This window comes from Vicia villosa, linkage group LG2 (assembly GCF_029867415.1).
Source record: "Vicia villosa cultivar HV-30 ecotype Madison, WI linkage group LG2, Vvil1.0, whole genome shotgun sequence".
Lineage (NCBI taxonomy): Eukaryota > Viridiplantae > Streptophyta > Magnoliopsida > Fabales > Fabaceae > Vicia > Vicia villosa.
The window spans coordinates 183,188,693-183,211,071 of NC_081181.1; the positions used below are offsets into that span (position 1 = coordinate 183,188,693).

General features: G+C 36.1%; 1 protein-coding gene across 3 annotated transcripts; it reads right to left on the bottom strand.

The window, feature by feature from the left end:
• Positions 1-17,284: 17,284 nt before the first annotated feature.
• LOC131653200 (uncharacterized) lies at positions 17,285-20,887 on the bottom strand. Of its 3 annotated transcripts, none has more exons than XM_058923287.1 (5): positions 20,576-20,887; positions 20,376-20,461; positions 19,015-19,548; positions 18,226-18,753; positions 17,285-18,145 (listed from the first exon to the last, which is right to left on the bottom strand). In XM_058923287.1, the coding sequence occupies exons 1-5, from the start codon at positions 20,775-20,777 to the stop codon at positions 17,582-17,584; spliced, it is 1,914 nt and encodes a 637-aa protein (XP_058779270.1). In that variant the 5' UTR covers positions 20,778-20,887; the 3' UTR covers positions 17,285-17,581. The 3 variants fall into 3 exon arrangements, with proteins under 3 accessions (XP_058779270.1, XP_058779269.1, XP_058779268.1); XM_058923286.1 differs by having other exon boundaries at positions 17,285-18,139; positions 20,376-20,467; XM_058923285.1 differs by having other exon boundaries at positions 17,286-18,145; positions 20,376-20,467.
• Positions 20,888-22,379: the final 1,492 nt, after the last annotated feature.

Consider the following 22,379-nt stretch of genomic DNA (forward strand, 5'->3'; position numbering starts at 1 on the left):
TCTGCAATGCTAGATCGTTCTGGAACCGTCTGAGGTTTCGCCTTAGATCTGATAATGCTAGATCGTTCTGGAACCGTCTGAGGTTTCGCCTTAGACTAGCAATGTTAGATGATAAATGAGTTGAGAATGAGAGTTCTTCAGAGTGAATCTTTGGTTTGATTGTATCTGAAAGGACTGCTTGTCTGAATAAGTTTCAGGATGAACACTGCATGTGAGTGAGAACATCTTTGCTGAAGACATCTGTCTACCTGAAAAATCAAGTTAATAATATGCGATGTCTATGATGCATGTATGATATGAGATCCTCGAGCTAGAGGAGAAATATGCAAGTTATGTTGTGTATGAATATGCGTATGATGCATGATTGTGAATGTGAATATGAGTGTGAATGTGATGCATGGTTTATGCAGCTTAGAGCGTGTCAAGCTCCTGATTGGGAAAATAAATCCCAGCTTAGTCGTCAAGAAATGAAGGCATTGTGATTGGGAAAATAAATCCCTGCTAGCCATTTGGAAGTGAAGGCATCGTGGTTGTTGATGATCTTCTGTCTCGCTTGAGTACCCTGGGTTGGGGAAATTCTTTGAGAACCAGGATGTTCTATTGAAGGATCTTTGATTACTGCTCGGGGATGAACAGTAGTTTTGAGAGTTCGGACTGTGACGCCCTTTGGAGTGGGAATGAGGAAGATGCATAATCCTCCGATGCACTATCTGACCAAGTTTGGGTGCGGAGATCACACCTTCTGAAGACAGTAATCTGGAACAACCCTGCTGGGGAATAAGACTTCTTTCGAAAGAAAAATCTTTTTGAGGGATTTGTTGAGGAATGTGTCTCCATTGGGGAAACTTCCTTCTGATGCTGGTTTAGGATAATGTCCAAATAATTGGGACATGTCCGGAATGCTATTCCTGTTTTTCCTGGTAAACATCAATCATATTCAAATGCATATGTTCATTCAAAATATCATTGGGATGCTCGCGTATTCAAAACAGAAAAAATGAAAATGTTAGTTATAAGCTGCATTGATTTTTGAAAAGGTGCCGTGATAGGCGGATTAGTATAGGGAGACAACAATCCTAGAAGTAGGAAATTGTCAGAAAGTTTTGAAAAGTATTTATGAAAAGAAATAGCTATGTGAGAACGATCCAGTCAAGTTTCAATTCTGCTATTGCCAATCTGTCTTCGAGCATCTCATCCCTCACTTGTTGGAGGAAAGTGATTGGACTGATCGGTGTCTTTGAGGTGTTGAACCTTGTCGGTGAGTAGGCAGCTGAGCGGGACATAGTTGTATGCTTTATTCCCTAATTTTTGCCTAGGCTGCCCTTTCAGGTTTTCAGCCTACCGGGATTGTATTTGTTTTGTCTCTAATTTTTGCCTGGATCGCCCTTTCGGGTTTTCAATCCACCGAGACGCTCATTTTTGCCTAAGTTGCCCTTTCAGGTTTTCAACTTAGCGAGCTGTATTTTTTTTTTTAAGCAAAGTACTTTTTGACTATGTCTGCATTCACAGGGTGTGGGAAATCCTCGCCATCCATGGTGGTAAGCAACATGGCACCGCCGGAGAATATTTTCTTGATTATGAATGGTCCCTCGTAGGTGGGGGTCCATTTGCCTCTGGGATCACCTTGTGGTAAGATGATGCGTTTGATAACCAAGCCACCAGTTTGGTATGCTTGACTTTTGACTTTCTTGTTGAATGCTTTGATCATGCGCTTTTGGTATAGCTGGCCATGACAGATAGCTGCAAGTCTTTTCTCATCGATCAAGTGTATTTGGTCGAATCGAGTTTGAATCCAATCGTCTTCGTCTAGATCGGCTTCTTTCATGATCCTTAAGGAAGGAATCTGGATTTCGATTGGGAGAACTGCTTCCATACCGTAGACTAACGAGAATGGAGTTGCCCCTGTTGAAGTACGCGCAGATGTGCGATAACCATGAAGAGCAAAAGGTAACATCTCATGCCAGTCTTTGTAGGTTACTGTCATCTTTTGTATGATTTTCTTGATGTTTTTGTTGGCGGCTTCGACAGCGCCGTTCATCTTTGGTCGATATGGAGAAGAATTATGATGTTTGATCTGGAACTGCGTGCAGAGTTCAGTAATCATTTTGTTGTTTAGATTCGTGCCATTGTCAGTGATGATCCTTTCGGGGATGCCGTACCGACAAATGAGATTGTGCTTGATAAACCTGGCTACCACATTCTTGGTGACAGAAGCATATGAAGCTGCCTCTACCCACTTTGTGAAGTAGTCAATAGCGACCAGGATAAAGCGATGTCCGTTGGAAGCAGTAGGTTTGATTTCTCCAATCATATCAATACCCCACATTGCGAAAGGCCAAGGAGCCGTCAGAACGTTTAATGGAACTGGAGGTACATGCACTTTGTCGGCATATATCTGGCATTTGTGACAAGTTTTGGAATGATGATGGCAATCTGTCTCCATGGTAGACCAGTAGTAACCTGCTCTCAAGATCTTTTTAGCCATTGTATGTCCGTTGGAATGAGTACCGAAGGTACCATTGTGTATGTCTTCCATGATTTGTTCTGCTTCCTTCTTGTTTACGCAACGAAGTAAAGTCGAGTCATGGTTGCGCTTGTACAAAGTTCCATTGCTTAGGAAGAATTTGGAGGCAAATCTCCTTAGAAACTTTCTGTCGTTAATAGATGCCCCTTCAGGGTACTCCTGGGTTTCGAGATACCTTTGTATTTCATGGAACCATGGTTTGTCTTCCATTTGTTCGGTATCGATCTCATTGCAATAGGCTGGTTCGTCTTGCCTATAAATGGTGATCATAGGAGCTTCGTCGTCCCAATTGACTTTGAACATGGATGACATGGTAGCTAAGGCATCAGCTAGTTGATTTTCTTCGCGTGGGATGTGTTCGAAAGTGATCTCCTCGAAGTAAGGAATCAAACTCAACACATGTTCTTTGTATGGAATTAGATTTGGGTGCTTTGTGTCCCATTCCCCTTTGACTTGGTAGATTACCAAGGCCGAGTCTCCGTAGACTTCAAGGAATTTGATTTTTAGATCAATTGCAGCTTTGAGACCCAGAATGCATGCTTCGTATTCGGCTATATTGTTGGTGCAATTGAAACACAATCTGGCGGTGAAGGGTGTATGACCTCCTGTGGGGGAAATGATCACAGCTCCGATGCCATTGCCGAGCGCATTAGAAGCTCCGTCAAAAACCATAGTCCATCGGGATCCTGGTTGTTTGTAGTCATTGACTAGCATAATGTCTTCGTCTGGGAAGTCAAAGTTCAATGCCTGATAATCATCTACTGCTTGATGAGCTAAATGATCAGCTACCACACTTCCTTTGATTGCTTTTTGCGAAGTGTATTGAATGTCATATTCTGTTAGGATCATTTGCCATCTTGCAATCCTTCCAGAGAGAGCAGGTTTTTCGAACACGTATTTGATTGGATCCATCTTGGAGATCAGGAAAGTGGTGTGATTTAGCATATACTGTCTTAGTCGGCGAGCCGCCCATGCTAAGGCACAGCAAGTTTTTTCGAGTAGTGAGTATCTTGTTTCACAATCGGTAAACTTTTTGCTAAGATAGTAGATTGCGTGCTCCTTTCGACCGGAATCGTCATGTTGTCCGAGTACACACCCCATTGAATCTTCTAACACAGTTAGGTACATTATCAGAGGTCTGCCTTCCACAGGAGGTAACAAGATTGGCGGTTTTTGAAGGTATTCTTTGATTTTATCAAAGGCTAACTGGCATTTGTCATTCCATCTTTCCACTTGATCTTTCTTCAGTAATTTGAAGATTGGCACACAAGTAGGAGTCATATGGGCAATGAATCTGGCTATGTAGTTTAGACGTCCCAAGAATCCTCTGACTTGTTTCTCGGTACGGGGTATAGGCATTTCTCGAATGGCTTTGACCTTGGCAGGATCAACCTCAATACCTTTACTGCTGACGATGAAACCTAAGAGTTTACCGGATCTTACTCCAAAGGTACACTTGTTCGGGTTCAGTCGCAATCTGTATTTCTTGAGTCTGTCAAACAGCTTGTGTAAATGACTCAAATGTTCTTCTTCGGTGTTGGATTTTGCGATCATGTCATCGACATACACCTCTATTTCCTGATGAATCATATCATGAAATAGTGTTACCATTGCTCGTTGGTAGGTAGCTCCAGCATTTTTTAGACCAAAGGGCATTACTTTGTAACAAAAGGTTCCCCAGGGAGTTGTGAAGGTTGTTTTTTCCATGTCTTCGGGTGCCATCTTGATTTGATTGTACCCTGAGAATCCGTCCATAAAGGAGAATACCTTGCATTGTGCGGTATTGTCAACTAGTACATCGATGTGCGGTAAAGGGAAATCATCTTTAGGGCTTGCCCGGTTCAGATCTCTGTAGTCTACACACATTCTGACTTTCCCGTCTTTTTTGGGTACAGGCACGATGTTAGCTATCCAAGGAGGATAACTTACAACTTTTAGGAATCCGGCATTGAATTGTTTTTCAACCTCGTCTTTGATCTTTTTTGACATATCAGGCTTACTCCTTCGCAGTCTCTGTTTGACCGGAGTGCTTCCTTCTTTGATTGGCAGGCGATGAACTACAATGTCCGTGTCAAGGCCAGGCATATCTTGATAAGACCAGGCGAATATCTCGGCGTAGTCTTGCAACAATTGAATCAGTCTTTGCTTGACACTGTTTTCTAAGTCAGCCCCAATTCTGACCTCTTTCTTTTCTTCGTCACTGCCCAAGTTGATGACCTCAATCGGCTCCTCATGAGGCTGTATGGCTTTTTCTTCTTGTTCTAGAAGTCTTGCAATTTCTCTTGGCACTTCATAATCTTCCTCACTTTCGTCCTCAGTTTGGTAGATCGGATTTTCAAAGTCATGACGGGCAATAGCAGAGTCGTTATTGACTGGATCCAGCGTGTATGTGAATCTGCATGGTAGATATGTGAGTGTGTATGAAGAGAAAAACATAGCTATTTGAAAGCGAATAAAGAAAGAAAAAGGATCACAAAATTTTGAACATGCAAGCATCCCATGATTTTATTGAATGCACATAATCATGATATGACAAACCCTTTTTATAGAAGGACCGTTGTGCTAAGGCACACGGCTTTCAAGCTCATGGTTCGATTGTTCAGGAACCACTTTTATCTTTGCACAATATACACAAAGAAAACAGGAAATGGCATTTACTCCTGATCAAAGGAGATCACATCCTCTGCTTTCCAGTTGTTCAATCCACCGTTGTTAGCAGGGAGCACCCATCTGTTCCAGTTGCAGTTGTTCTTTTCGTCTTCCGTAGCATTGATTCCGCTAGTGGGAAAATGCGTAGGTAATTCCTCAGGATAAGTTGGATGATTTGTTGGATATGAGAATCCAGGTGGAGGTCCCTCTATTGGCTGAGCGAGATGCTTGATAAGGCCGTCCCATGCAGTAGGAATGATGTTTTGAATAGAGACTTGTGCATCCTGATAAGGAGTGTACTGTGACAGAAAATAACCTTCGTTGTTTGGCATCTTTCTGGCTTCTTCAAGAGCGAAGTTGTCGTCGTACTGTTCGTCCCATCCAGTCGGGACAATGTCTTTGATGGGAGTTGAAAAGCTCGGAGGAGCGGAATATTTCACCATATAGTCGTATTTGCCGCTGGGTTCTCCTAGCGTGTCCCATACTTCTTTGGGTGGATTTTGATATTGCTGAGTGACGGGACTTGTGATACTTCCGTCATTTTGATTACCCTCTTCTGTTGGAGTAAGATCTTCCAGAGCAATGTAAGAATTCTGAGGTGTGATATACTGGTAGTTGTAACCGTCATTTGGTCCTCCCACAGCATCCCACATTCCCATGGTAATGGGTGGAATTTCGTCTGGATATGGCTGAATGATGTGGTTCAAGTATGTCCCTTCATCATCAATGGCGTTTACTTCTTGGCTGGCGAAGTGTGATATTAACCCTTCAGAGCGAGGATTTTGATCATTCTTTTGATTTTCACCATTATAGCCCAGACCTAGCTTGTCGGACTTGTAGGGTATATCAGGGAGTTGTCCCCATACTGTGCGATCACCCTGTTCAATCATGGCTTTGGCATCTTTGAGAGAAGCCATAGTTGTAGCTGGAGTAGCAGGAATATGCTTGGTGGTAGAGATATCTGGAGATACAACCTCAAAAGCTTGATACGGAGTTTCGATGGATTCGCCCTCCATCTCAACATACTTGTCGTTGCTCAAGTGACTGACCATATATTCTTCTTCGCCATAGACTGTGACAACCTTTCCTTTTACTGGGTATTTTAACTTCTGATGCAGGGTAGAAGTTACAGCGTTTGCCCCATGTATCCAAGGGCGTCCTAGTAAACAGGAGTATGTTGGAAGAACGTCTATTACGGAAAAGATAACATCGAAAGTTTGAGAGCCCACTCTGATTGGGAGCTTAACTTCTCCGTACACCGTTCTTGTTGACCCATCGAAGGCTCTTACAACCACATCACTTGGTTGTAGCACAACTCCTTTGAAGTCAAGTTTTTCCAGTATTACCTTTGGTAACACGTTTAGAGAGGAACCATTGTCTATTAGCACATGAGACAGAGTGGTGCCGTTGCATTCGATAGAGATGTGCAGGGCCTTGTTGTGATTTCTTCCAGCAGGAGTTAGATCCACATCAGAGAAACCAAGACCGTTGGGCACTGTAAGACTGGCGACACAATTCTCAAATTGGTCGATTGGGATTTCTTGAGGCACATGCGCAGCTTGAAGGAACTTCATTAGAGCTTTAGCATGAGCTTCTGAATATTTTAGCAGAGATAGCATTGAGATTTTTGAAGCAGTATGCCCCAGTTGTTCGACGATATTGTAATCACTTTTGCAGATGATTTTCAATATTTCGTCCATTTCTTGCTTTGATGGATCCTCAGCAGTGATCTCTACCGGATTTTGAACTGGTTCGATCAGTGGCTCTTTGCCTCGAGTGTTGATATCTGGAATAGGAATTGGAACCTGGATTGGACTAGCAGCAATATTTGGAGAAATTTCTGGTGAAAAGATTCTTCCACTTCTCGTGATCTTGCTAGTGCCTGCAATGTTACTTACAGCTGAAGTAGTTAGTGTTGCGTCCTCTTTAGTCGAGGGATCCTGCTTAACTCCATGAATGTAAACATTAGTGTCATGTCCCCATGGGACAGCTTTGTCTGAGGAGTATGGAAATGGAGTTGGTCTAACAATGACCACTGATGCCACTTTGAGTGTAGCAGAAAGTTTGAATGGAGCCTTGGTAGAGATTCTGAATGGTAAGCTGGAGATCACTGAGACGTCTTCCATTCTTATCCCGTTGGCAAAGACTTTGCCCAACATGTCCATAGAAGGGAGCCTCTCAAACATAATGATACGGCGATCCATGTATTTTTGAATTCCCATCTTTAGATTTTCACAACCATTGGGTTGGCGTGAGCAATAAAAGCAGTCGGGATCACAACCTGGAAAGTAACCAGCTTGGATGAACTTTCTTTTGACTTCGAGGAGTGGAATTGATACTTCGTTCACATCATAAATGTAAACTGTGTCTATGATAGCATTAACAGTTTTGTCATGCTTTGGCATAGGTGCTGTGATGACATTTGGAGTTTCTGGAGGATCGAACTCAATTTCTCCAGCATCTATCATGTCTTGGATTTTGTTTTTCAGGGCCCAGCAGTGATCTGCGTCATGTCCTGGACAGTTTGAATGATAGGCACATGTTGCATCAGGGCGATAATTCAGAGAAGAAGTATTGACATTCTTCGGAGGACCCCTTAATGTGATCAGATCCGCTTTAAGCAAGTGCTGCAATGCCTGAGAGATTGGCATGTTGATTTTGGTGAAAGTTCTTCTTGGTGCATCTGGTCGATGCGTATATTTTGGCTGTTGATCTTTTTGAGGTGCAGATGCGGAGATCATAACTGCCCCTACAGATTGATGCTGATCACTTTTGTGACTTGTCTGAATTTGCGCTGTATTGACCTCATTTCTGATGGGCCTTTTTGTAGTACCAGAGGAGGATCCTACTTGAATTTTTCCATTTCGAATGCCGCTTTCGACACGTTCTCCGGTTAGTATCAAGTCAGTGAAACCTGATGATGAACTTCCCAGCAAATGGCTATAGAAAGGGCCAGTTAAAGTGCCCATGAACATGTCGACTAGTTCGCGATCAGATAAGGGTGGTTGAACCCTTCCAGCCATATCTCTCCACTTTTGTGCATATTCTTTGAAACTTTCTTTTGGTCCCATAGACATGCCTCGCAATTGAGTACGAGTGGGTGTAAGATCAGCATTGTATTGGTACTGTTTGTAAAAAGCAGCAGCTAATTCTTCCCAAGTATGAACCTTGGTATTTTCTAGCTGGTAGTACCATTCGAGTTGTGTACCCGACAGACTTTCTTGGAAAAAGTGAATCCACAATTTGTTATCTGTTGTATGAGGTTGTATCTTCCTCACATAAGATCTCAAATGTAGTTTTGGACAAGAAACTCCATCATACTTTGCAAAGGTTGGAACTTTGAATTTTGGAGGGATGACAACATCCGACACGAGTCCCAGATCATTGAAATCTAAGCCAGGTATTTTTTGTATTTCCATAGCTTTCATACGATCCTCCAACTGTTGGTATTTGTCATCATCCTGTTCGTCTCCAGAATGATCTTCTTCTTCATTTGAAGAGAGAGAGGGTTTAGCAGAACCCTGGTTGCTTTGATTATCTTCTTGTTCACCATCACCGACTATTTCAGGGATTGGTGGCTTTTTGATCTTTTTGACAGGGATCTTGATCTTCCTTCTCAGGTAACTCAAGCCTGCAGATTCTTTGGGCTTCTTCTTCTTCTTGAGTATCAGGGCTTTCAGCTCTTGTTGCCCCTTTGCCAGTTCCAGAATTGCCACTTGAACTTGGGCATTCTGTACTTCGAGATTCTTGATGCTTGCCTCAGATTCCATCTCTTCTGACTGAAATAAACAGCGAAGAGATGAGAAACCCGTCATGAGAACCTGTTATGAAATGTGTATGACTGGATGCCATGTATGCGATGTGTATGCAATGTATATGAATGCAATGTATGAAATGCAATGTATGAAATGCAATGTGTATGCAGTGCAATGTTTTCAAGGATCATAGAGTCTAGATTTGTTAAAGAAGCAACAAACGTTAGTTAATCAATTTATTCTTTTTTCTTTGCCTCATTTGGGCTTACAAGACAGAAAATAAAATAAATGATCTTTCAGGTCTCCCGTGGGCGCTTTTTCTTTGTCCCCAGGAATGCGTTGATTCTTTGTTCTTCTTGAAGCTGTCTGGTGAGCTCGAATAGCCTTCTCTCATAGTCCTGACAGTGTTCTTTGAAGGTGTCTCTTTCCTCTTTGAGTTGAACCCAGGATTTTTGCAACTCTTCCAAGTCAGTTGGCATATCCGGGTGTAGAATAACTTGAGGTTCGTAACCTTCGACTTCTGATTCGATAGTCACAGGTAGAACAGCGGGATAGGGCATCATGAGTTTTTGAGCATGAGTACGCACCCATCTGAGGTAAAGTTCCATAGGAATAGAATTCCATTGCCCCAGAGTTTTGCTTTCTATTCTATAGACACTGTCCCAAGCCTGTATGAATCTTCGTCGGTGTCTGTGAGAATCATTCTCGTAATCAAACACAATGCCACGGATAATCATGTCATGAGGACCGTTGCTTCTTGCATATCCGAATTGGCGTAGAGCTAGAGAGGGATTGTAAGTGATACCTCCTTTAATGCCAAGGAGTGGCACGTTAGGGTATTCTCCACAATGATCAATGATAGTAATGTCTCTTTGAAAGAAGTTGTTCCATCGGATATCTGAATGAGATAAAGACATGATTCTGTAAGACCATTGTGCTCTTTGTTCATTTCTCAGTACTGATCGGGGAAGATGACATGTAAACCACCTAGCCAGCAGTGGTATACAGCACATGAGAGTTCCTCGCTTCTTCGTGGTACGAGTGTGTAGAGAGTGTAGGATGTCTCCCAGCAATGTTGGTACCGGGTTGCGAATTAGGAAAAGGTTGATGATGTGTACACTTATGAACTGGTCGGAATTAGGGAACAAAACCAACCCATAGATCAAAAGAGCCATAACTTCTTCAAAAGCTGGATAACTTTTGTTTTCTAGCAGTAGTCGAGCCTTTTCCAGTAAGAATTTGGCAAGCAAACCCTCAACTCCACTCTTTGTTTCCCAATTGGATTTGATTTCTGACTTTTGCAGATGTAAAGCAGCAGCAATGACTTCAGGTTTTGGTTTTCTTTCTAAACCAGTGAAAGGTAATTGATCTCGGATTGGTAATCCAATTAATTCAGAGAATTCTTCCAAAGTGGGTACCAACTGGTAATCAGGAAATGTGAAGCAATGATGTTCAGGGTCGAAGAACTGGAACAGGACCCGTATCATGTCTTCTTCAAACTTTGAGGTAACCAAATGGAGTAGGTGACCATGCTTTTCAGTGAATTGAGCATTCCTGGGGAATTCTGCTACCAAGTCTTTGAGTTCAGATGGCACCGTTGAGATATTGATTCGGATGTAATCTCTGGTGGCGGGAGCCATTACCTGCAAAAACAAAAGTAAACTCTTTGATCCTTGAAATGTGTAGTGAAAAATGATGTGTTTATGATGCAAACATGTGGCACACAAAAACAAATCAAACAATAGCCTTAGGTTTAAAGGCTTGCATGAGGTTGATAGGTGATACCCTCCCCTCTGAAGTTGAGTTGGTTGAAAACCTGTCCTAGAATAGTATTCGGGTTCTATGATCCTTGGAGACAACATCTCAATACGGCGCTCGGACGGCCGATCAAGAATATTCCTCGAGGATAACTAGCTTCGATCAATTTCAAAGCTAGCCACTTAATAGGCCACAAGTCAAGTTCAACTAAAAGGTTCTAAGACAAATTAGTGTTAATGACACTTCGGAAGCCTAATATACTCCTTGATCGCTTTCAAGGGACATCAGTATAAACCAAAGTATCACACTAACGATGACTACCAGATCAACCGTATCGGTACATGCCGTACAGTTTCCTTGGTCTATTGTCATATACTTAAGGTATCTCGAGATTCGGGTTAGAATCTTTCACACAAGCAAAGTACCCAAGCAAACCTGTGAAAAGTAAAGCAATCAGATCAAACATTTGAAAACATCGAAATGATCTATACTCTAAAGGTAACCCCTTTTGAAAACATTTTGAATTTGTAGTCCCCAGCAGAGTCGCCAGTTCTGTGGACCGTCCTTTCGGGCCATACCCCTCCGTGGGTGGGATACGTGAACTGACTCTTTTTTGTCGATCGGACGCTTTCGCGTCACTTTTGAAAAAGTTTACAGAGTCGCCACCGACCTTTTATTTTATCCAATGAAGGAAAGGTTTATAAAAGAAACAGAAAAAAGACCTTTGAGAGATTCTGGGTAAGGGGGTAGGTTATACAAAGGGAAGGTGTTAGCACCCTTTGTATCCATGGTTATCCATGGGCTCTTTAGTTTGCTTAGCTCATTTGCTTTACTTTTCAATTGATTCGGAATGCTTTACCTGTGTTTTTGAAATACCTTTGCAAATAGAATTTGTAATGATCCTTGTGCGGATATATACAAATGCTTGTTTATCTTTCGAAAGATGTTTTGAAAAGATCGTTAATTTTGTAATGATCCGTGTTTGGATGTATACAAAATATTGTCTTTTGGAAAATTCGTTTTAAAAAAACAACAGTGTATGAGAATTTTGTTTGTTTTGATTTTGAGCAAGCAAACTAGGAGGTCTACCCTGAGTTAGGAGGTCTTTATCCTTGTTCCCTTTAAAAATCTATCCATTCGTCGGATATAAACAAAAGGTTCGATTTTGTACTCGAAACAGTAGAAATGTAACTTTGATTTTGAAAAGAGTGAAAAGGGGTTACCCTAGGAGGTGCAAATGTGATTGTGATTGAATTCAGATATTTATCTTTGAAGTTAGTGATCTGACGGTTCAGTTTTATCTTTGACATACACGCAGTTTATATGGGTGCTGGAAATTAAAATGCGGAAATGTAAAGTGCAGAAAGTAAATCTACGCTATTACATCGATTGTGCGGGAAATGTAAACTAGCCTATTTACATGAATTTGACATCCTATACATTTATCTAGGAATTTTAAATTGCAAGAAATAAAAGGCATATTTTTGTATTTTTGTGATTTATTTTAAATATAATTAATGCATTATTAATTAATTTAAAATAAAGAAAAGATGGAAATATGATTAAACCTAGCAAATAAGTTTAAAAATATGTACAAAATGTTTGTTAATTGATTTTAGAACAAAACTAATTTTTTTGGAATTTTTGAAATTTGTTTTTGGATATTTTAAGTTAATCAAAACATAATTATGCAAATAATTACACAAATAATTAAAACTTAAAGAGAAAATTATCCTAAATATGTACAAAATTAGTTTATGATATATAAACAATATTTAACACAAAGAACAATTTTTTTTATGATTTTTTGACTAATTAAAATAATTAATAAGCAAATATACAAATACATACTAATTAATTATGAAAAATATTGAAATTTTGAAGAAAAATAAAATATTTTTGTTTCATAAAATAATATATTATTTTAGAAGTTTAAAATATTTTTTGTGGAATTTTTGGAAGTTTTTAACTATTTTTAATTAATTTATCAAAGAAACTAAAATAAAAATAGAAAATAAAATTAAAAATATAAGGATACTGATCTGGTGTGGCAATTAATGAAGGAGCATGGTGAGCTTGCATGTGTGAGGCGTTGGATTGGCTTTGAGATTGATCCAAGGGCACAGATTTGTAGGTGCATGGTATGATGGTGTACATTGAATCCAAGGGGATTCAAAGTCTTTGCAGGGGCCCACGCTGGATTGACCAGCGAATAAGATTTGAGGGAAGGGCCACCTTGGCGCGCTGAAAAGTCAGACGAACCACGCTTGGACGCGTGGTCGTCTTCAACCTCCAGAAGTGAGGTTTTCAGCTTCAAATAGCGGGGGTTTTTAACCTCCCCTATTTGGACGTTAAAATTCCAGTTTTTTAACAACCTATGAACCTGCAAAAAATACGAGTTAGCAATAGAAACAAGTGACCCAGATCCACTAATTAGAGTGTCCTGAATCCAAATATGTCATTTGTTTTAAGGTTTGAAGCTCCTAGCTATGGATACGAAGAAGATGAAGCTTAAACACTCATGGACTCGTTTTAATGGTGGAGCCTGATCCTCACGTTGGAACACTCATGCTAAGGCCCAGATCACACATATAGGTCCCCATAAGGATGTTAGGGTGGTTAGTTTGCAGTGAAATTAGTTGCATATACAAAAACGAAAATAAAACTCATATGTACATGAAGAGCTTTAAGTGCTTTATACGACTCTCATATGTCTATATTTAGAGCTCAATCTTACTCTATAATGTTTGAGGAGATGATTAGAAGTGTTTATTGGTATTGATATTGATTGGAAATTTGAATTTGAAAATTACAAAGTATATGCAAATTTTGAGAATTTTTGTGATATTTCTTGCTATACTCTTGCCCTATTTCGTGTGTCCCCCCTTTTGCTGAAGTATGATGCTTCTTTTATAGCCCAAAGTTGCTTGGAACTCAAGCTAAGAAGCTTTGTTGTCTTTGTTGAAAGTTTGATTTTTAAAATATTAAAAATCTTTGAATTGTTGACCAAGCTTGACTCCATTCAATGCTCTTGTCTTGCTCTTCAATTCTTGCAGAAAAAATGAAGATTCCTTGAAGTGAGTCATACTTGGAGGCCAAGCAACCATTATCCATGCATTTTCCTTTTAATTTTAATCTTAAAGTAAGATAAAATTATGCAAAAAATGGCCAATAGAGATGTGGGCTTTGTCTTGGTCGTGGGAGGCCCATAGTAACATGGCAAAGATGTTTGGACCATAAAAACTTGGACTCATTTGGAAAAAAAACATTTTTGAGCAATGTTGATTTCATGCATTTTCCCAAAATTTAACCAACTTCAACAAGGTGTAAATCCTTCAATTTTTGTCATATGAAGGAGATCTTGCACTTTTTGGAAACCTCAAAGAGTCCTCTAACCAATGTCTTTGGTCTCATACCAAAATGATTTTTGGTTCTCCTTGTGTGTCCATTTGAAAAAAGTGTCTTTTTGTTGACTTTGAAAATGACCTGTAATGTCTTTGGCCATATTTTTCAAATGGTGAATGCTATGACCATGGGATCAATTGCATTTGAAAGATAATTGAATTTCCTTCAAAATGAGCTTTGGTTGACATTTTTTGGATGAAGGATGAGAGAGTTATGATCAGTCAAAGTTGAGTTGACTTTTCAGGCAAAAACCCTAATTTTGAATCTTAGGGTTTTGTTGATTTTTGATCTTTCCTTGATGAATTGTGATCATCCAATGATCAAATGTTGAATCCTTTGACAAAATATGGACTTTGACAAAAAATTTCATTTTTGACTGTCAGTTGACTTTTTTGGTCAAACGGGTCGTCTGTTGACTGTTTGAGCTGCTGACGGTGCGTCTGAGTGAATTGAAGTTTGAAAATTTGTATGATGGTACTTTGAGATGTATGGATGTATATGAAATCCATTTGAGCTCTCAAAACTTGTTGCTCCTGTTAAAACAAGAAAAACCCTGATTAGGGACTGTCTGTATAGGAGGCAGTTAAGCGTACCTGATTTTTGTGCAGTGTTGAGTTTCTGCTAATCATGTGATATTCAGAAGACTTCTAACACAAAAATCTTGGAAATTTGAATTGTGAATGATTGATTTGATTGATTGTACAAATCACTGTGAATTGTACTGTCTGCAGTTTGTCTGTCAACCGACTGTTCGTGTACTGAAGCAGCAGTTAAAGTGAAAAATCAACCGTCAAAGTTAATTTTCTTTTTTTTTTTTTTTGTTGTTATTTTTGTTTTTGTTTGGTGTGAAGCATGAAAATTTATTTACATGACTTGTTAGAAAACAGAAACATAATAAATAACTGATATTTACGGTATGCGGGCAAAATTACCGATAATAACCTGAAAATTGTTAAATGCACAGAAATAGAAATATTTGACTGGCAGAAACACACAAAATATTATCTTAGTAATTAAGCAATATTATGACAAATAGTACAACATTTAATACTGACAGTATAAATATTACATACTATTGAACAGTACGATGAATAGACGGTACGTTTAAGAAAATAAGAAACACGGCAAACTTTAAAAATGACGGTTGATGAACCATGCTATGATCAATAACATGTAGAGGATTGGGAATGCAACCATTGCAGGTCCACACTTCTCAGGACTGTGTAGGCAGAAGAAAGTCATGATCACCGTAGCAATGGTGATGACTGTAAGAAACAGTGTCTCTATCCATTTTGCCATTCTTGCTAGGAAAGAAGAAAGAAAATGGATGATGAAGTAGAAATTTGAAAGATGATTTAGAATTTGATGTGAGATTTGTGGGAAGAATGAGAGGTATTTATAGAATGGAAAGATGATAGAGACGTTGGGGAATGATGTGATTCCGTACAAAAGGAAATTTGAGTGGTAGTGAGATTTGAAAGAAAGTGTAAGGTATTGTTGGGAAAAGAGAGATGGATAGGATAAAGTTGAGATTTGAATTTGAAAGGATAGATTTGAAAAGATTTTGAAAATAATGGAATATAGCACAAAAGTTAGTGGGAAAACAAAAACAATTGTTACCAGTACAGTGTGAGTTTCCTGCTTTTGCGCCTGCAAGAAGATTTAACCCTGCATGAACTGTGTTAGTACTATTTATCTGTAAAATAAATAAATAGTATTTGTGAAGTAAAGAACAGTATTTGGCGTTTGCGTAAGAATAAATTCCACTGTAAGCCAAGTTACTGTGTAAGAAAAATTCTGAAAACCAAGTTCTTCATATGTCAGGATATTTTGAAAAAATCCGTGTTTATATGAGACTCTTAATTTTCATATTGAAACTTTCCTGAAAAAAGAAGTGGGCAAATTTTGGGGTATAACACCTTGAAATAAAGGATATGAAAAACAAAAATAAAACAAAGATTCCCTCTTTAAATTCACATTGGGAGATAACATCAATAATCCATATACATTCAAAGCTCAAAGTTCCACCCAATAGTTCATATGACATCTCAATTCAATAACTACATTTGAGTGCATTCGTGTGCGCCTAAATGTGTCATCTTTCCCCTACATGCTTGGGAAACACGACCTCGTCTACTAAAAAAAATTTGTTATCGCAAAATGCATTTATTGTGCGAGTTTCCCATGGTAACTACTCCCACTTAGCAAGGCCACCATAGAGCGTCTTCTTAACGAAAAAGGTTACCAAAGCTCACATATTTGGGCCAACCTCACTTATTACCACATCACCAAATCTCACATTATGGTTTATTACAAGGATTTTAGGGGGGATGCTATTGGTTCAGGTTGGCCAACAATCCATAAAGACCAACCCAATCACCACAACGTCGCACATGTAGACCTACACCATATAGAACCGCACAAAAGCGTGTTTTTCACTCCATCGGAGTCGTTGATCTTTATCCAACATCCACACGCTCTCCGCGTCAGACAATCTAAAGACATTGTAACTTCCTCTCTTATATAAGTGTGACCCTTATTTACACCTATGTACAATTCAAGTCATACTTGCAAATTTTAATTTCAATCATATCAACTTCTAATGATTAATCTCTTTGCAAGTACTCTCCCAGTCACAAGAAAACTGTCATCACCTCATTAAAAGCATCTCCATAGTTCATCAAGATATCATCATGTTTTTATTCTAGAACAATATAAATGTGAATAAATAATATTTTCGTTAATTTTAAATGTAACATGAATTCAGCAAGAGAATAATTATTATGCACTGTCAATGTAAAATATTGTATACCGTTAGCGCATTTATAATCATTCACAAGTATTATTTTATATGTCATTAAAGAAAAAAAAAATCAAGCATCTATGAAAATTTAATGGTTATCATTTAGAGTTTAATTGATATGCATTGTCAATGTAAAAAATTTTACATTATCAATACATCACAACCACTCAATTATATTACTTTAAAATAAAAAAAGTCAAACACTTCCAACAAATTAACATTACACCGTCAGTATATTCCAATTAAATTTTATAATTTATTAACGGTGTAAAACTTCTTCACACCGTCGGTGTAATTCAGTTAAATTCATTAAAAGAAAATATATCTTACTACTTAGATGTTCAATTTTGTTTTTAGTAAGTATACTTAGACTTAGACAGTCGTACCTCCAAATTCTCACCCCAAAAAAATCCGAATTCTTGATATGAATCATTGATAAAAAAAAAATGGAGAAAACTTAACATCAAAATTATATTAATAATGAAGTAATATTAATTACATCATGAGATACATAAGAGTTATATAGCCAATAAAAAACAATTAAATAAATAGTATAACTTACTACTTTTGTATCTAATACAAGTGACAATTGTATAAGAATCCTTGCATTTCTTAACAACTAAGTTTACCTTTTAAATTTGAAATATGATTTTAAAATTTCATAAATTCAAAAACTAAAGTGGCAATTCATTCAATCATACACATAACCAAAATAGTTTCATGCACCAATGTGTTTAATATGTTCCCCTCAATCTCTCTCACCAACCCTTTTGTTTCATCTTCACCTTCAACCTTGATCACTTTCTCCATATCTTCTGATTCAATCAAATTATCAATATCATCCAAAACTTCACACTTTGCACATGGAAATTCCCTAACCCTTTTCCAAACTTTCTCTGTTAACTCCATAACTGTCCAATTGTCGCAAAATCCATCTGAAAAACATAGCTTTTTTTCACTACTCTTTGGCTTCAAAATCTCCATTAGAACTTCATCCACCAAATCAAACATCAATTTTCGATTCCAACGTTGACCCAGTTGGTTTTTAGTGGTAAAGTTTCGATCTTTATCGTCGGGATTGTGTTCGAGAAGGTTGAAGATTGATGGGTCAATTGAGTGTGTTGAAGAGAACAATTTGTGAAAAGACACTGTTTTTGTTGTTGTGACATGTTTGTTTATGATTTCTGCAATGTACTGAAATTCTGGTTTGTACCTTTGGAGTTTGGATTCTTGAGTTTCAGATACCTGTGACTGTTTTTGATTTTTAATATAAAACTAAGAAAATTTCATGAACACAAACAATATAAAACTCAATTATGCGAAATCGGTACCTGTTTCTGTTTCTGAAGAATTTTGTTGGACAGAGGAGAAGACTCTGTCTCAACATTTGAAACAACATTGATGTTGTTGACAAGATTGCTTGACAATGGTTGAATTTTCTTGCATTTGGTATTACTTTTGATGTCATTTGCTCGAGAATTCAATGTCGGCCGAACGATTATATCTGATGTTTGTGGAGGCTTTTTGAATCTTGAACTAAACTTTTCATTTGTAGCTTTCTTGCAATTTGATGCGACTAGTTTCTTGTCCTTTGATTCTTGCTCTTGTTTCAATGCACTAGCTTTTGGTTTTGTGTTTTTGTCTTTTGAAGTTGTTTTTGTTGTTGTGTTTGGCTTGTGTTTGTTGTCAATGAGTCTACTCCTTGGCGAACTTGATGAATTAGGGTTTGAATCTTTGAATGATGTTGTTTTAGGACATTTCTTGACTCTTAATTGTCCTAGAAATTCTTCTCTTCCTTGTAATTGATCATTGCTTGGTAACTTCTTGGTTACTCTAGTGTTTTGTTTGATATTGATATCCTAAAAATAAAATTAGCTCAAATTTAAATTCATTACAAAATAAATAAATATAAAAGGTCGAATTTAAATTGTCTTGGATATTCATCTGGTTAGCACATCCATATTTTATTTAAAATTGAAGGTTTATTTTTAAAACATATATAAAATATAGATAATTTGATCTTTGTTTACTGGCGGCAGATGTTTCAAATGTGTGAATATGTCAAATTATTGAGCAGAACCGATTTAATTACTAAAAAATTTAAAATAGTGAAGAATCACCTGCATGTTCTTGAGATTGTTGGTAATGTCTTGACCAACTTTTCTACTCACAACATTTTCCTTAACTTGCTTCACAATTTGCTTAGCATAGTGACTTGAACTTTTAGAACTATTCTCATCAATTTTCCTCTTTGAAAATGAGAGTCTAGGCAGCTCAAAATCTTCATCACCTAGACTATAATTCTCTTTGTTGATTTGAAGAGACAGTCTATGTAGATCAAAATCTGATTTTCTAGAAGAGGGTATTCTTGTAGTTTCACTACCATCAATGCTGTTCCTTGATTTGGTTTGAAATTGTTGTTGCTTTGTTCTAACTTGATGAAGATGTTGAATAATAATGTTCTTGCCTTGTGAATTTAATGTTGAAAGAGGTGAAGAAAAGGAGGGTGAATTTGAATTTGGAAGAATATCTAAACCCATTAATCTTGCTACCAAAGTTGGTGTCTTTGTTCCTGGTGATGATGAAGTACTGATTTCTGAGGACAAATCAGTCAATATTCCACCATTGCTCCTTTTTGTTTTGATTTGTATATTCTTTTGAATTTTAAAAAAAAAATGAAATAATAAAAATTAATAAAGGGTCAAATTCAAAATTATTACTTTATCTACTAGTACATCATCATTACTCACTTTACAGAATAAACAAACTCAAACTCAAGTAGAACTCAACTGAGTGTGAATTTGAAATAATGAATTTAATATATAAAATATATAAAAAATAAAAAATTTATATTTTTTTCTCCAAATTAAAAATTGGCTTTAGTTCATTCTTTAATTTTTTTTAACTATTGTGACATAATTTAAATAAAAAATATGTAATTTTTTAGTTATATAGAATCATTAAAATAAATAAATTATTCAATTTTTATTTAAATTATAAAAGTAAATAATTTTGTAATTAAAATTAAAATTTTAAAAATATTTCCTGCAAGTTTATGAATATCAATCATTACACATCATTCAATCCAATCTTAAGTCAAATTATTTAAAATGTATTATTAAAACTCTAATTAAATTTAAAATTAAAAAAAATTAAAAATAAGAATATGTTATATATAAAAAAAGGATCTAATTTTTTTTGAAAATTTAAATAGATCAAAAAAATTATTTATTTCTAATATTTCTTTTTTTGTAAATTGTCTTTCATCTCTATATTACAAATTTTCATTACATTTTCATCTCTTTACTAACCAATTATAACTAACATAAATTTTCGAAAATAAAAATGGACAATATTTTTAAAAATTAAACAAAATATATTTAATACATCGCTTGAATTTCTTACACATGTGAAAATAATATTTATTTTATATTATAAAATATGAACATTTTAAAGAGTGGAAAGTAATTAATATACTTACTGGAATTTTAAACTTTTCTTCTTTTGATAGAGAAGCTGAACCACTGCTATCCTCAGATTCCAAGCTATTCCTAGGAGCTTCACCACCTGAAACTGTACAACAACATTAACAAATAACAGAGAAAAAGACAAATAAAGAAACAAAAAAGTAATTACACATTAAGTATAAAAAAAACATTTTTATTCTTATTATTATTATACCTTTTGGGAGTGTAGTAGAAGAAGGTGATTTGAAAGTGATTTGTTGTTGATGGTTTATTGAGTTAGAAAAATGATGAAAATCAAAGAACTGAAAAACAGCACACATACATCCACTAGGTGTTGTTGTTTTTGTTTCATGGTTTTCTTCAACTATAACACTTCTTTTGGATGATTTTCCAATCCAATTCCATTCCTTACCCATAATTTTGGTAAGTTTTTGTGGATTAATATTTTGTTTTACTCTTAGAGTGAGAGAGAAAGAGGAGAGAGAGAAAGAGAAGTTTGTGGTATGTGTAGATGAAGAAGAAAGAAAAGAGGATTGTTGAAGTATAAAAGGGTCTGTGTAAGGAATTAAGTACATATACAGTATACTTTTTTTTTAAAAGTTAGCAATATACAAAAATATGTACTTTTTAATAGTAAACTTTTTGAATGATGTAATAAAATGAAAAAAAATAAAATAATAACATTGATTAAAATTTGAAATTTAAAAGAGTGTATATTGAACTTTTATCTTTAGATAAAAAAAAAACTATAAAGTACAATTGAATATTTGGTGAAGAATAAACAATATAAACCTTTATCACTTTAGAGATGATAGATAAACTTTTATCATGAGTAAAACTAAACTATAAAAATTAATCATCATATTAAATCGTATATAATTTATTGTTAATTCTTTTTTTTACCAAATTCAATTTCAAAAATATTATGTTGGAAAGTAGTGTAATCAATATCTTAAAAATTTAGGATGGGTAGTTAAACTTGGAGAAGTTAAACTCGTAAGTGATAGTTGAGTTAAATGGTAGAGTTTAATTCTTATTAAAAATATTTGTTTATATTTATATATTAATTTAAAAAATTTGTTGGTATTGATAAATAAATAAAATACTATCTTATAAATTTAAAATCTATATTTTTAAATATGAGTTTCTTATTTTTCTTTAAATGGTGTTTATGGCCCTTGCAATCATAATTCATAATACTTCATCTTAGAATACTTGATTTTATTGTAATGTTTAAAAAAAGTACTGATTCATTTTAATCTACATTCAATAGAATTTTAAATTTGATAAATTCAATTAAATTTATATCGCAACGGTTAAATCATATCTATTAAGTATAGATTTCACTTGGTTTGTAATTTTTTTTCTTGAGTGTTTGAGCTCTTTTTTTGTAAGCGGGTTCTAGTACCCTTAACACTCGCGTTATTTAGTACGAAACTTAAACACATGATTAACAAAAATAATAACTATTTAAAAATTTGTCTTTTGAGAAAAACATGGGTTGAGTTAACCTAATTCTTAACCAGCAGAATTTCCCTTTTTAAAAATTTAAGATGACTCTAATAATAAACATGAATATATCAATGCAACATAAAAAATATTAATAGTTTTTTATATTTCAATATATGTGAGTTCATACAAAATTGACTATTAAAAATATTTTAATAGTTTTTTATATTTTTAATATTTTTTATATTTTAATATATTTTTAATATATGTGAGTTCAATACAAAATTGATTATATGTGAGTTACGTTCATACAAAATTAATACTATATAAAAATGTTAGGGGGAACAAAAGTATTAATTTTGTTTGTGAAACTTTATAAATTTAACTTTATAGCACTCACTTCCAAGCCGTTATAAGACCAACACGAGAAGGGGCCAACGATGCATTGGGAAATGAAATTAGTTAAGCAATTAAGAATTTAGTCATGACCACCAACTAACCTTTCTTTCTCTCTCGTCGTGTCTATTCTTCATTTGTTACACAACCATATACTATTTTTCTATCACATT

Coding starts and splice junctions, on each gene's coding strand:
- LOC131653200 (XM_058923285.1), bottom strand. CDS start 20,777: ATGGGTAAGGAATGGAATTGGATTGGAAAATCATCCAAAAGAAGTGTT. Junction 19,549..20,375: donor AAGAAAAGTTTAAAATTCCA/GTAAGTATATTA, acceptor AAAATTCAAAAG/AATATACAAATCAAAACAAA. Junction 18,146..18,225: donor TTCTTCAGAAACAGAAACAG/GTACCGATTTCG, acceptor AATCAAAAACAG/TCACAGGTATCTGAAACTCA.